At 44.0% G+C, this 15,378-nt stretch overlaps 1 protein-coding gene and 1 long non-coding RNA gene across 3 annotated transcripts in view; both read right to left on the bottom strand.

Annotated features, from left to right (window-relative positions):
* Positions 1–3,638: 3,638 nt before the first annotated feature.
* The window catches only part of LOC124140126, a 32,890-nt gene continuing 21,150 nt past the window's right edge, over positions 3,639–15,378 (bottom strand). For both annotated transcript variants that reach the window (XM_048401615.1, XM_048401614.1), the window contains exons 9-10: positions 8,690–8,775; positions 3,639–7,345 (exon numbers count right to left, since the gene is read on the bottom strand). In XM_048401615.1, coding sequence (XP_048257572.1) covers positions 7,153–7,345; positions 8,690–8,775 — 279 coding nt within the window. In that variant the 3' untranslated portion in view covers positions 3,639–7,152. The remainder of the gene's footprint in view (positions 7,346–8,689; positions 8,776–15,378) is intronic.
* LOC124140127 lies at positions 10,813–15,378 on the bottom strand. The gene is made up of 2 exons (XR_007222746.1): positions 11,854–15,378; positions 10,813–11,798 (listed from the first exon to the last, which is right to left on the bottom strand). It is a non-coding gene; the product is annotated as an uncharacterized LOC124140127 (long non-coding RNA).

Below are 15,378 nucleotides of genomic sequence, written 5' to 3'. Positions count from 1 at the left end.
ACATCTGTGTGTTATATAGATAATGTCATGTACTACTGTAACACACACCACGTCGTTAACATCTGTGTGTTATATAGATAATGTCCTTTACTACTGTGTGTAACACACACCACGTCGTTAACATCTGTGTGTTATATAGATAATGTCCTTTACTACTGTAACACACACCACGTCGTTTACATCTGTGTGTAACATAGATAATGTCATGTACTTCTGTAACACACACCACGTCGTTTACATCTGTGTGTTATATAGATAATGTCCTTTACTACTGTGTGTAACACACACCACGTCGTTTACATCTGTGTGTTATATAGATAATGTCCTTTACTACTGTAACACACACCACGTCGTTAACATCTGTGTGTTATATAGATAATGTCCTTTACTACTGTGTGTAACACACACCACGTCGTTTACATCTGTGTGTTATATAGATAATGTCATGTACTACTGTAACACACACCACGTCGTTTACATCTGTGTGTTATATAGATAATGTCATGTACTACTGTAACACACACCACGTCGTTAACATCTGTGTGTTATATAGATAATGTCATGTACTACTGTAACACACACCACGTCGTTTACATCTGTGTGTAACATACATAATGTCATGTACTACTGTAACACACACCACGTAAATTACATCTGTGTGTAACATAGATAATGTCATATACTACTGTGTGCAACACATGACACGTCGTTTACATCTGTGTGTAACATAGATAATGTCCTTTACTACTGTAACACACACCACGTCGTTTACATCTGTGTGTTATATAGATAATGTCATGTACTACTGTAACACACACCACGTCGTTTACATCTGTGTGTTATATAGATAATGTCCTTTACTACTGTAACACACACCACGTCGTTAACATCTGTGTGTTATATAGATAATGTCATGTACTACTGTAACACACACCACGTCGTTTACATCTGTGTGTTATATAGATAATGTCATGTACTACTGTAACACACACCACGTCGTTTACATCTGTGTGTTATATAGATAATGTCATGTACTACTTTAACACACACCACGTCGTTAACATCTGTGTGTTATATAGATAATGTCATGTACTACTGTAACACACACCACGTCGTTTACATCTGTGTGTAACATAGATAATGTCATGTACTACTGTAACACACACCACGTAAATTACATCTGTGTGTAACATAGATAATGTCCTTTACTACTGTGTGTAACGCACTCCGCGTCGTTTACATGTGTGTAACATAGATAATGTCCTATGCTACTGTAACACACACCACGTCATTTACATCTGTGTGTACCATAGATAATGGTACATACTACTGTGTGTGACACACAACGTAATTTACATCCGTTAGTGAGTGAGTGACTGGGTATGGTTTTACGCCGCTTTCAGCAATATTTCAGCAATATCACGGCAGGGGACACCGGAAAATGGGCTTCACACATTGTACCCATGTGGGGAATCGAACCCGGGTCTTCGGCGTGACAAGCCAACGCTTTAACCACTCGGCTACCCGATCGCTCCACATCTGTGTGTAACATAGATATTGTCACATACTACTGTGTGCAACACACACTTCGTAATTTACATCTGTGTGTAACATAGTTAATGTCATATACTATTGTGTGCAACACACACCGCGTCGTTTACATCTGTTTAACATAGTTAATGTCATATACTATTGTGTGCAACACACACCATATGATTTACATCTGTGCGTAACATAGATAATGTCATATACTATTGTGTGCAACACACATCATATAATTTACATCTGTGCGTAACATAGTTAATGTCATATACTATTGTGTGCAACACACACCATATAATTAACATCTGTGCGTAACATAGTTAATGTCATATACTATTGTGTGCAACACACACCATATAATTTACATCTGTGTGTAACATAGTTAATGTCATATACTATTGTGTGCAACACACACCATATAATTTACATCTGTGTGTAACATAGTTAATGTCATATACTATTGTGTGCAACACACACCATATAATTTACATCTGTGTGTAACATAGTTAATGTCATATACTATTGTGTGCCACACACACCATATAATTTACATCTGTGTGTAACATAGTGAATGTCATATACTATTGTGTGCAACACACACCATATAATTTACATCTGTGTGTAACATAGTTAATGTCATATACTATTGTGTGCAACACACACCATATAATTTACATCTGTGTGTAACATAGTTAATGTCATATACTATTGTGTGCAACACACACCATATGATTTACATCTGTGTGTAACATAGTTAATGTCATATACTATTGTGTGCAACACACACCATATAATTTACATCTGTGTGTAACATAGTTAATGTCATATACTATTGTGTGCCACACACACCATATAATTTACATCTGTGTGTAACATAGTTAATGTCAAATACTACTGTGTGTAACACACACCACGATTTTTTTGTAACATAGAGTGGGTATGGTTTTACGCCGCTTTTAGCAATATTCCAGCAGTATCACAGCGGGGGACACCTGATATGGGCTTTTCACATTGTGCCTATGTGGGGAATCGAACCCGGGTCATAGGCGTGACGAACGAACGCTTTAACCACTAGGCTACCCCATCGCAACATAGATAATGTCATATACTACTGTGTGCAACATAGCCAAAACGGTTACGTGGTGTGTTCTGTATACCATTCATGTCCTACCGTTTCCTATCACTTCATACAATGGACCCCCATTCATCCTGGAGTTAAAATAAAGATCTTCAGATTAGGTTGCTTCGTGCAAAGGGGCCCTGACATGCCGTTTTCTGTTGATCAAATATGCTGTAACATATTGGGGGCACTGGTGGCCTTGCCTCACGGGCCGAGTTGCCTCACGTGGGCTTGCTAGAAACCTTTGGATCGTGGGTTCGAATCTCGGTTCCCCGATTACGTTTCTGGGTTTGTCAGCACCACACCTGTGCCCGTTGGTTGCATCAACTCGTATAAGACATGCATCACTTCGGGCTTTCCTCCCTCATAAATCTGACAAGCCGTGATTTAACTGAAATACTGTTCAAAGCGGCCTTAAACCAAATTCACTCGTTCACTTTCTAACAAGTATATCCTTCCTGTCATACCATGCCCTGGTCTGCCATGCTGTATGTCTTTTGTCCTGTCATACAGGCGACTAACGGGATCGGGTGGTCAAGGCTCGCTGACTTGGTTGATGCATGTCACTGTATCCCAATTGCCTGGATCGATGCTCTTGAAATCAATAACGGGATTGCCTGGTCCAGACTCTATTATTTTCAGACCGCCATCTTATAGTGTGGCGTTACAACAAACAAATAGAAATTTGACATTAGGATTTATCATACAAAACTACTAAAAGCGACCCTCAAAAGACAACTGCCATTAAAGTGTTTCCCGTATAGGTGTAAATATAGGTCTGATTCACCAGCGAATGCACCGTTACGCCTGATTGTTCTCTTGAATATCTCAGGCTGTCTACACATTAAATACTTCAATGTTATCAGAAGGAAACTGATAACATTGTCTCGCGGGATTTGCCGGGCCGACCGATAGTGGTTTGACCCCATCTGAAGGTCACGGGATGTAATAAAATAAGCAAACACGTTTGGTTTAATTTCATTTATATTTCATTCAAATTCATTTTCTGAAAACAATCAATTTTTGTGTAAAGCTACTATGAATGAATGAATGAATGAGTATGGTTTTACGCCGCCTTTTGCAATATTCCAGCAATATCACGGCGGGGGACACCAGAAATGAGCTTGACACATTGTGCCCATGTGGGAAATTTAACCCAGGCCTTCGGCGTGACGAGCGAACGCTTTAAACTCTAGGCTACCCCAAAGCCCTTGAGAATCGTATGTAAATGTTTTCTGTTCATCGATTGAGGCCAGAGTGACGTTTTTACCAGAAGGTAAGTACAAGAATCATCCCTTTATATTATTATTGAAGAACTGAACAGATATGTTCTACTATATTGTTATACGTCTATAATATGTCACCAGAACAACATGCCAGTCACGCAAGCTGCTACATTGGGGATCGGATGGTTGAGATGTGACCTGCTGTGTGCCACGGTATTCGATGGCACTCATTCACTAACCGACCCGTGGAGATCGGGGTAGAATCGGTCTTCAGCACCCCATGCTTGTCGTAAGAGGCGATTAACGGGATCGGGTGGTCAGGCTCGCTGGATTGGTTGATGCATGTCAACGTGTTCCAATTGCATGGATGGATGCTCATGACATTACTCACTGCATACTCGATACTCCATACTCGATTATGTACAGACCGCCGTCATATCGCTGGAATATTGCTGAGTGCGGCGTTAAACAACAAACACTGTCTTCTGTGGAATATAAGTTATGCACATGAATAAACTAATGTCAGTGAACTTCATGAAGTTTTTTACTTGAAGACAGGACAAGACAAATATATTCGGTATAAGGCCTTTGGTCCAAAATACACAGATTGAATATCTATGCGAACGCATTTACAAACATTTTCAGATTTGTTCTCTCTTTTTTTTAATTCATTGTTAAAAGTTTTTTATATTTCTAGCAATGCTAGTTTTATAGACATAATACAGAAATAAACTAATGTTATAGATGGCTCCCTGTTCATTTTGAAAAAGAATCACTACAGTGTGCTGTATACGGTTCATGAATAAATGTACCAATACAATTTGTTCTTATTTCTCTATGAATAGTGCAAACAAATAACACATGGAATTCATCTTCAATAAAGGAAGGACCCCTTGATTTGCAATATGGACAAAATCTTTCATTATATTCAATTCCAGTATACCAGTTTCAACTGCTTGGACTATGCATGTCATCGTATCCCTTTTGCGTGGATCGATGCTCATGATGTCAGTCACTGGATTGTCTGGTCCAGAATCCATTATTTACGAATATTGCTGTGCGCGGCGTTAAACAACAAACATTCGCTAACCACAGAATACTCGTTTACCTACACAAACAGGGTACGTATGTTCACTGTAAGTTCTTCAAAGAGGAATATTTAAAAGCAAGATTAAGTACTTTCATACTGTTTTCAATATAGCGACAGCCTATGTATTCGCGATCATTCCGCAGATAAGGTATATCACAGTAATGACAAAAATTACAAATTTCGTTTTAACAGAAATATCCATTTTGCTCGCGATAAACATCATCATTGAGTTTTGATCACGTCCATCGTACTCTGTACATCACAAGATATCATAGCCTATATATACAGTACCCTGTACACTGAAGCTTAATAGCTGTCGCCCATACACCGTACGTCGTACACTGCACATTTTACATTGCACACAATAACGTACGCCATACTGCTGTATGTAGAAATATTACAAGTAAATGATTGAACAGTTTGGTAAATGCTAAATCTAAATGCCAACTTTGATTCGCCAGGGCATTCAGTACTTTAAATATACACAAGGAAACATCTCACAAAATTGACATCTTCCAGAAGCAAATAACAAACAAGAGTTTGCCACTAAAGTGGCTATATCCCCCGCCCCTGTTGCAGAATTTATAACATAATTAAATCTTTAAAAAAACCTAACCTTTTTTAACCGAGGTGGGACTTGTCATGGAAATTGTAAAAAAAAGAAGAGTTTGCCACTAACTTGGCCAAGTCTCCTGCCCAGCAAATGAAGTGTCATGTCAACAACAGTGAAATTTGATCACACAAACAAATACATTTGAAAATATTCAAAATTTTGTGAGGAGTAAAAGGCAGAAGGGGAGCATATACTTGATGTAAATGCAAAATATCCTGAAGAAACAAAATATAATGCTGCAAAACACAAAACAAATGAAACCTTCTCCACAAAAACATGATGGAAGTACAAACTGACAAAACCAGTTCCTACATTTACTACTGAATTCATTAGGGTGGGAGAAAGACAAAACATTGCAAGTCACATTTTGACTCGTAATAATATCTTCATGGAATATTTGTTAAGAAACATAAATGGTATTAGTATGTGATATGTGACTATGGTCATTACCAGTTCAAACCCAAGATGTTGCTTTGGACATAGTAGATTAAATGCAAAATATTAAGATTAAAAAAGTTCAGTTCATTACCACATTGATTAACATACAAAGAAATAATGATAGTCACTTAAATATACTACACCTATTCCGTCACACCCCGCACAAGATGATGGTCAGTGTATGGAACTGGAAAGACTCTAGTTGAGATGGGCTCATTACAGAAGATTAAGTCTAGTGTACCCCCAAGGGCGGGCGGGGGATAATAAAACGACTCTCGCTGAAAGAGTTAGGTACCGTAAAGTCCTCAATGAGAATCTACTCTTTCAGCACTTTTCTTATCGTATGGGCAGCATTAGAATTTGGCAAGTCTAACAGTTTAATATCATTGCACAACAGCGTTGTTTTATCTGGCTGGTATTCGAGACAGACATGGCGTATATTCGAGACTTGTCATATTCGACTTCTTTCACTTAGAGGCTAATGAGCGACACAACCGCTGATCCTTTGGCCCGTGACCAGCAGAAAAGTCAGATGGCTAGCTATTTTTTAAAGTTAGTTTGAACAGTACGCACACATATGCGAATGGTGTGGGTAATTTATGTACCAATGCCCAACTCTTGCATTCCACGTGTTAATAACTATGCCAATGAAAATAGTGTATGTGTAATGTATTGTACGGACTTGTTGGCTTTCTCCAGAGTCAACCGCATCCGTGGTCTAGAGGATAGAGTGTCTGCCCGGAGAGCGGAAGGTTGGTGGTTCTATCCCCGGCCGCGTCTTACAAAAAGACATTAAAAGATGGTACATGTACTTGTTACCTGCCTGGCATTCGGCATTAAGGGGATTAAACCAGTACCGATAGGCTCGGCGTCAGTATACTGTGTCTGAGTAGGGTATTCATGTTAAACTACGACGTGGTATCTCAATGGGTTAGCACTATACAATCGGCGTAAGTCCGGACGAGTACAAGCAGGCAAGCACGCACTCGCACACCCGTGCATGCTGTATTAGTGAAATAACCTTCAACGCGACGTTAAACCCCATTGCACCTTCACCTCGGAAGAGTGAGTTCTTGTCAACATCAGCTGACCATTAACTATCCACACACATCTGCTTCTATCTTCATTCAAGAAAAGGGTATTTTAGCATGATTTTCAGTCTGTAGGGGCATCTGAGTATTATTCCATCTTTGAGGTGATAATCTAGCAGCTCTGTCAGAGTGAGGGCTTCCTTCTGGTCCTGATATATGTAGAACTTGTTGCCGTTGTAACTTGACCTCTTCCAGATAAGGAAGGTCCTGAACGAAGAGTTATACCTACGGACGGAAGAACGACAGTGAATGGGATTCATAATAATCATTAATATCACAGCTTGATCACGACCTAAATAGGACAGGGAAGGGAAGACTAGTGGTCGATGATGTGAGCGACAGGCTTTGTAAATTGAGCTATTTGTTGATATTTTGTACAAAAAATAATCTAAAACAAAACATAGCGCTGAGTCTTATCGGGTGCCTTCCGATTGTGCTGAACGCGTTATTGGGAACTGTTGTGAGTGAGTGAGTTGGATTTAACGCCGCTTTTATCAGTAATCCAGTTATATCACGGCGTGTGTGTGTGAGAGGGGGGAGGGGGGGGGGGGGAGGGGTCTGGTGTTGAGACAAAATACTTTTAAAAGTTTGCACTTCAATACTTCAAATGAAACAATAGTCATCAGTCATGACACATGCCCCGATCTGGTGTAATTCGGTAATGGCTACTAATACCCCCACTTCTGCCATCAGATACCTTCAGCTCAGTGCATAAGGATATATAGCTGTTCAGTATTTTTCAATATCCCAAATCATCAAAAGGCACCAGTTCACCACAAGACTGATCTGTATAGCAAATTTCATCTCGAAATGAACGCCAAGAATATGACAGTGGGATGTCAACGAGTGACTACGTTGGTTTCATTATTTCAGTTTTATCATGGCAGCTTAATGTGGGAGTAAATCCCTAATAACAGGTCGGAAGCGGCGACCACGTGTGCAACGCCCACGAGCACGGCTGTGTGAACAATCAGAGGGTTGTAGCACGGAAGGGAGGCAACTCTGTACAGTCTACTGTCACCGGATCACCCATGCGAGTGCATGTGTTTGTGTGTGTGTGTGAGAGAGAGAGAGAGAGAGAGAGAGAGAGAGAGAAAGAGAGAGAGAGAGAGAGAGTATAACTTACAACTACAAATACTTTATACATTCATCACCTTTAATGTTGCATTCATCATTCACGCTTTAACTGAATCACTTCGGGCTTTCCTCCCACATTAAACTGACACGCCGTGATATAACTGAAATACTGTTAAAAGCGGCGTTAAACCCAACTCACTCACTCACTCACTCACTCACTTATTAATGTTGCGTCAGTTGAACTGAGTGAGTGAGTGAGTGTGTACGGTTTCACGCCGCTTTTAGCAATATTCCAACACTTTCACGGCGGGTCTTCGGCGTAACAAGCGAACGCTTTTACAACAAGGCTACCCCACCGCCCCTAGATGAACTGATTAAACCACCAATATACGCGAGTTTATATACAGTGAGAGGGTTGTTAGGAAGAAAAGGGACATACAATTTCATTTGTTTAATCAAAGCTAGAGACACCTGTGAAAATACGTCACTTACACAACACCGAGCGCTGGCCTCTGTTTCAAGTCACAGTACCATAACACATATGTACTGTCTTTACATCTTTCGATTCTGTTTTTCACCTGGGGAAATAAGAGCATGCAGTTACCTTAGCAACACACTCGACTCATGACACACATACATCGTTCATAAAATCTACAGTGGAACCTTCATTTCCAATACGCCATTCATTATACCTGTGAATGCTAGTACCCAAGTTCTTGAATCAGTGTGGATTAAAATTTCATTCTCAGCTCCCTGGGGAGTATTAAACCCAAGCGTTATCAGGCACTAGGGGAATGATACATATGGTCTCGAACATTGAAATCTATTAATGTATCTATCTACAGTGCAGTGTTATCCACCTCGGCATCTGTGATGATTGGTATGTAGCCCCATATCTCCTTCAGTGTTACCCACAACGGCATCTGTGATGGTTGGTATGGAGCCCCATATCTCCTACAGTGTTACCCACCTCGGCATCTGTGATGATTGGTATGTAGCCCCATATCTCCTTCAGTGTTACCCACCTCGGCATCTGTGATGGTTGGTATGTAGCCCCATACCTCCTACAGTGTTACCCACAACGGCATCTGTGATGGTTGGTATGTAGCCCCATACCTCCTACAGTGTTACCCACAACGGCATCTGTGATGATTGGTATGGAGCCCCATATCTCCTACAGTGTTACCCACCACGGCATCTGTGATGGTTGGTATGTAGCCCCATACCTCCTACAGTGTTACCCTCAACGGCATCTGTGATGATTGGTATGTAGCCCCATATCTCCTACAGTGTTACCTACCTCGGCATCTGTGATGGTTGGTATGTAGTCCCATACCTCCTACAGTGTTACCAACCTCGGGATCTGTGATGGTTGGTTTGTAGCCCCATATCTCCTACAGTGTTACCCACCACGGCATCTGTGATGATTGGTATGTAGCCCCATATCTCCTACAGTGTTACCCACCACGGCATCTGTGATGATTGGTATGTAGTCCCATATCTCTAACAGTGTTACCAACCTCGGGATCTGTGATGGTTGGTTTGTAGCCCCATATCTCCTACAGTGTTACCCACAACGGCATCTGTGATGATTGGTATGTAGCCCCATATCTCCTACAGTGTTACCCACGACGGCATCTGTGATGATTGGTATGTAGTCCCATATCTCCAACAGTGTTACCAACCTCGGGATCTGTGATGGTTGGTTTGTAGCCCCATATCTCCTACAGAGTTACCCACCACGGCATCTGTGATGATTGGTATGTAGCCCCATATCTCCTACAGTGTTACCCACGACGGCATCTGTGATGATTGGTATGTAGCCCTATTTCTCCTTCAGTGTTACCCATCACGGCATCTGTGATGATTGGTATGTAGCCCCATATCTCCTACAGTGTTACCCTCCTCAGCATCCGTGATGATTGGTATGTAGCCCCATATCTCCTACAGTGTTACCTACCTCGGCATCTGTGATGGTTGGTATTGAGCCCCATATCTCCTACAATGTTACCAAACCTCGGGATCTGTGATGGTTGGTATGTAGCCCCATATCTCCTACAGTGTTACCCACCACGGCATCTGTGATGATTAGTATGTAGTCCCATATCTCCTTCAGTGTTACCAACCTCGGCATCTGTGATGGTTGGTTTGTAGTCCAATATCTCCTTCAGTGTTACCCACCTCGGCATCTGTGATGGTTGGTATGGAGGCCCAGTACTCTACAGTGTTACCCACCTCGGCATCTGTGATGGTTGGTATGTAGCCCCATATCTCCTACAGTGTTACCCACCACGGCATCTGTGATGATTGGTATGTAGTCCCATATCTCCTTCAGTGTAACCAACCTCGGCATCTGTGATGGTTGGTATGTAGCCCCATATCTCCTTCAGTGTTACCAACCTCGGCATCTGTGATGGTTAGTTTGTAGTCCAATATCTCCTTCAGTGTTACCCACCTCGGCATCTGTGATGGTTGGTATGGAGCCCCAGTACTCTACAGTGTTACCCACCTCGGCATCTGTGATGGTTGGTATGTAGCCCCATATCTCCTACAGTGTTACCTACCTCGGCATCTGTGATGGTTGGTATGGAGCCCCAGTACTCTACAGTGTTACCCACCTCGGCATCTGTGATGGTTGGTATGTAGCCCCATATCTCCTACAGTGTTACCTACTTCGGCATCTGTGATGGTTGGTATGTAGCCCCATATCTCCTACAGTGTTACCTACTTCGGCATCCGTGATGGTTGGTATGTAGCCCCATATCTCCTACAGTGTTACCCATCACGGCATCTGTGATGATTGGTATGTAGCCCTATTTCTCCTTCAGTGTTACCCATCACGGCATCTGTGATGATTGGTATGTAGCCCCATATCTCCTACAGTGTTACCCTCCTCAGCATCCGTGATGGTTGGTATGTAGCCCCATATCTCCTACAGTGTTACCTACCTCGGCATCTGTGATGGTTGGTATTGAGCCCCATATCTCCTACAGTGTTACCTACCTCGGCATCTGTGATGGTTGGTATGGAGCCCCAATACTCTACAGTGTTACCTACCTCGACATCTGTGATGGTTGGTATGTAGCCCCATATCTCCTACAGTGTTACCTACCTCGACATCTGTGATGGTTGGTATGGAGCCCCAGTACTCTACAGTGTTACCTACCTCGGCATCTGTGATGGTTGGTATGGAGCCCCAGTACTCTACAGTGTTACCAACCTCGGCATCTGTGATGGTTGGTATGTAGCCCCATATCTCCTACAGTGTTACCTACCTCGACATCTGTGATGGTTGGTATGGAGCCCCAGTACTCTACAGTGTTACCTACCTCGGCATCTGTGATGGTTGGTATGTAGCCCCATATCTCCTACAGTGTTACCTACCTCGGCATCTGTGATGGTTGGTATGGAGCCCCAGTACTCTACAGTGTTACCTACCTCGGCATCTGTGATGGTTGGTATGGAGCCCCAGTACTCTACAGTGTTACCTACCTCGGCATCTGTGATGGTTGGTATGTAGCCCCATATCTCCTACAGTGTTACCTACCTCGGCATCTGTGATGGTTGGTATGGAGCCCCAGTACTCTACAGTGTTACCAACCTCGGCATCTGTGATGGTTGGTTTGTAGTCCAATATCTCCTTCAGTGTTACCCACCTCGGCATCTGTGATGGTTGGTATGGAGCCCCAGTACTCTACAGTGTTACCCACCTCGGCATCTGTGATGGTTGGTATGTAGCCCCATATCTTCTACAGTGTTACCTACCTCGGCATCTGTGATGGTTGGTATTGAGCCCCATATCTCCTACAGTGTTACCTACCTCGGCATCTGTGATGGTTGGTATGGAGCCCCAATACTCTACAGTGTTACCTACCTCGACATCTGTGATGGTTGGTATGTAGCCCCATATCTCCTACAGTGTTACCTACCTCGACATCTGTGATGGTTGGTATGGAGCCCCAGTACTCTACAGTGTTACCTACCTCGGCATCTGTGATGGTTGGTATGGAGCCCCAGTACTCTACAGTGTTACCAACCTCGGCATCTGTGATGGTTGGTATGTAGCCCCATATCTCCTACAGTGTTACCTACCTCGACATCTGTGATGGTTGGTATGGAGCCCCAGTACTCTACAGTGTTACCTACCTCGGCATCTGTGATGGTTGGTATGTAGCCCCATATCTCCTACAGTGTTACCTACCTCGGCATCTGTGATGGTTGGTATGGAGCCCCAGTACTCTACAGTGTTACCTACCTCGGCATCTGTGATGGTTGGTATGGAGCCCCAGTACTCTACAGTGTTACCAACCTCGGCATCTGTGATGGTTGGTATGTAGCCCCATATCTCCTACAGTGTTACCTACCTCGACATCTGTGATGGTTGGTATGGAGCCCCAGTACTCTACAGTGTTACCTACCTCGGCATCTGTGATGGTTGGTATGTAGCCCCATATCTCCTACAGTGTTACCTACCTCGGCATCTGTGATGGTTGGTATGGAGCCCCAGTACTCTACAGTGTTACCTACCTCGGCATCTGTGATGGTTGGTATGGAGCCCCAGTACTCTACAGTGTTACCAACCTCGGCATCTGTGATGGTTGGTATGTAGCCCCATATCTCCTACAGTGTTACCTACCTCGACATCTGTGATGGTTGGTATGGAGCCCCAGTACTCTACAGTGTTACCTACCTCGGCATCTGTGATGGTTGGTATGTAGCCCCATATCTCCTACAGTGTTACCTACCTCGGCATCTGTGATGGTTGGTATGGAGCCCCAGTACTCTACAGTGTTACCTACCTCGGCATCTGTGATGGTTGGTATGGAGCCCCAGTACTCTACAGTGTTACCTACCTCGGCATCTGTGATGGTTGGTATGTAGCCCCATATCTCCTACAGTGTTACCTACCTCGGCATCTGTGATGGTTGGTATGGAGCCCCAGTACTCTACAGTGTTACCAACCTCGGCATCTGTGATGGTTGGTTTGTAGTCCAATATCTCCTTCAGTGTTACCCACCTCGGCATCTGTGATGGTTGGTATGGAGCCCCAGTACTCTACAGTGTTACCCACCTCGGCATCTGTGATGGTTGGTATGTAGCCCCATATCTCCTACAGTGTTACCTACCTCGGCATCTGTGATGGTTGGTATTGAGCCCCATATCTCCTACAGTGTTACCTACCTCGGCATCTGTGATGGTTGGTATGGAGCCCCAATACTCTACAGTGTTACCTACCTCGACATCTGTGATGGTTGGTATGTAGCCCCATATCTCCTACAGTGTTACCTACCTCGACATCTGTGATGGTTGGTATGGAGCCCCAGTACTCTACAGTGTTACCTACCTCGGCATCTGTGATGGTTGGTATGGAGCCCCAGTACTCTACAGTGTTACCAACCTCGGCATCTGTGATGGTTGGTATGTAGCCCCATATCTCCTACAGTGTTACCTACCTCGACATCTGTGATGGTTGGTATGGAGCCCCAGTACTCTACAGTGTTACCTACCTCGGCATCTGTGATGGTTGGTATGTAGCCCCATATCTCCTACAGTGTTACCTACCTCGGCATCTGTGATGGTTGGTATGGAGCCCCAGTACTCTACAGTGTTACCTACCTCGGCATCTGTGATGGTTGGTATGGAGCCCCAGTACTCTACAGTGTTACCTACCTCGGCATCTGTGATGGTTGGTATGGAGCCCCAGTACTCTACAGTGTTACCTACCTCGGCATCTGTGATGGTTGGTATGGAGCCCCAGTACTCTACAGTGTTACCTACCTCGGCATCTGTGATGGTTGGTATGTAGCCCCATATCTCCTACAGTGTTACCTACCTCGACATCTGTGATGGTTGGTATGGAGCCCCAGTACTCTACAGTGTTACCTACCTCGGCATCTGTGATGGTTGGTATGTAGCCCCATATCTCCTACAGTGTTACCTACTTCGGCATCTGTGATGGTTGGTATGGAGCCCCAGTACTCTACAGTGTTACCTACCTCGGCATCTGTGATGGTTGGTATGGAGCCCCAGTACTCTACAGTGTTACCTACCTCGGCATCTGTGATGGTTGGTATGGAGCCCCAGTACTCTACAGTGTTACCTACCTCGGCATCTGTGATGGTTGGTATGTAGCCCCATATCTCCTACAGTGTTACCTACCTCGGCATCTGTGATGGTTGGTATGGAGCCCCAGTACTCTACAGTGTTACCTACCTCGGCATCTGTGATGGTTGGTATGGAGCCCCAGTACTCTACAGTGTTACCTACCTCGGCATCTGTGATGGTTGGTATGGAGCCCCAGTACTCTACAGTGTTACCTACCTCGGCATCTGTGATGGTTGGTATGGAGCCCCAGTACTCTACAGTGTTACCTACCTCGGCATCTGTGTGGGTTGGTATGGAGCCCCAGTACTCTACAGTGTTACCTACCTCGACATCTGTGATGGTTGGTATGGAGCCCCAGTACTCTACAGTGTTACCTACCTCGGCATCTGTGATGGTTGGTATGTAGCCCCATATCTCCTACAGTGTTACCTACCTCGACATCTGTGATGGTTGGTATGGAGCCCCAGTACTCTACAGTGTTACCTACCTCGGCATCTGTGATGGTTGGTATGTAGCCCCATATCTCCTACAGTGTTACCTACTTCGGCATCTGTGATGGTTGGTATGGAGCCCCAGTACTCTACAGTGTTACCTACCTCGGCATCTGTGATGGTTGGTATGGAGCCCCAGTACTCTACAGTGTTACCTACCTCGGCATCTGTGATGGTTGGTATGGAGCCCCAGTACTCTACAGTGTTACCTACCTCGGCATCTGTGATGGTTGGTATGTAGCCCCATATCTCCTACAGTGTTACCTACCTCGGCATCTGTGATGGTTGGTATGGAGCCCCAGTACTCTACAGTGTTACCTACCTCGGCATCTGTGATGGTTGGTATGGAGCCCCAGTACTCTACAGTGTTACCTACCTCGGCATCTGTGATGGTTGGTATGGAGCCCCAGTACTCTACAGTGTTACCTACCTCGGCATCTGTGATGGTTGGTATGGAGCCCCAGTACTCTACAGTGTTACCTACCTCGGCATCTGTGTGGGTTGGTATGGAGCCCCAGTACTCTACAGTGTTACCTACCTCGACATCTGTGATGGTTGGTATGGAGCCCCAGTACTCTACAGTGT

This window comes from Haliotis rufescens, unplaced genomic scaffold, assembly GCF_023055435.1.
Source record: "Haliotis rufescens isolate VD_foot unplaced genomic scaffold, xgHalRufe1.0.p SCAF_23, whole genome shotgun sequence".
NCBI classification, from domain to species: domain Eukaryota; kingdom Metazoa; phylum Mollusca; class Gastropoda; order Lepetellida; family Haliotidae; genus Haliotis; species Haliotis rufescens.
The sequence above is the reverse complement of the archived record's forward strand: the minus strand, read 5'-3'. Positions and strand labels throughout refer to the sequence as shown.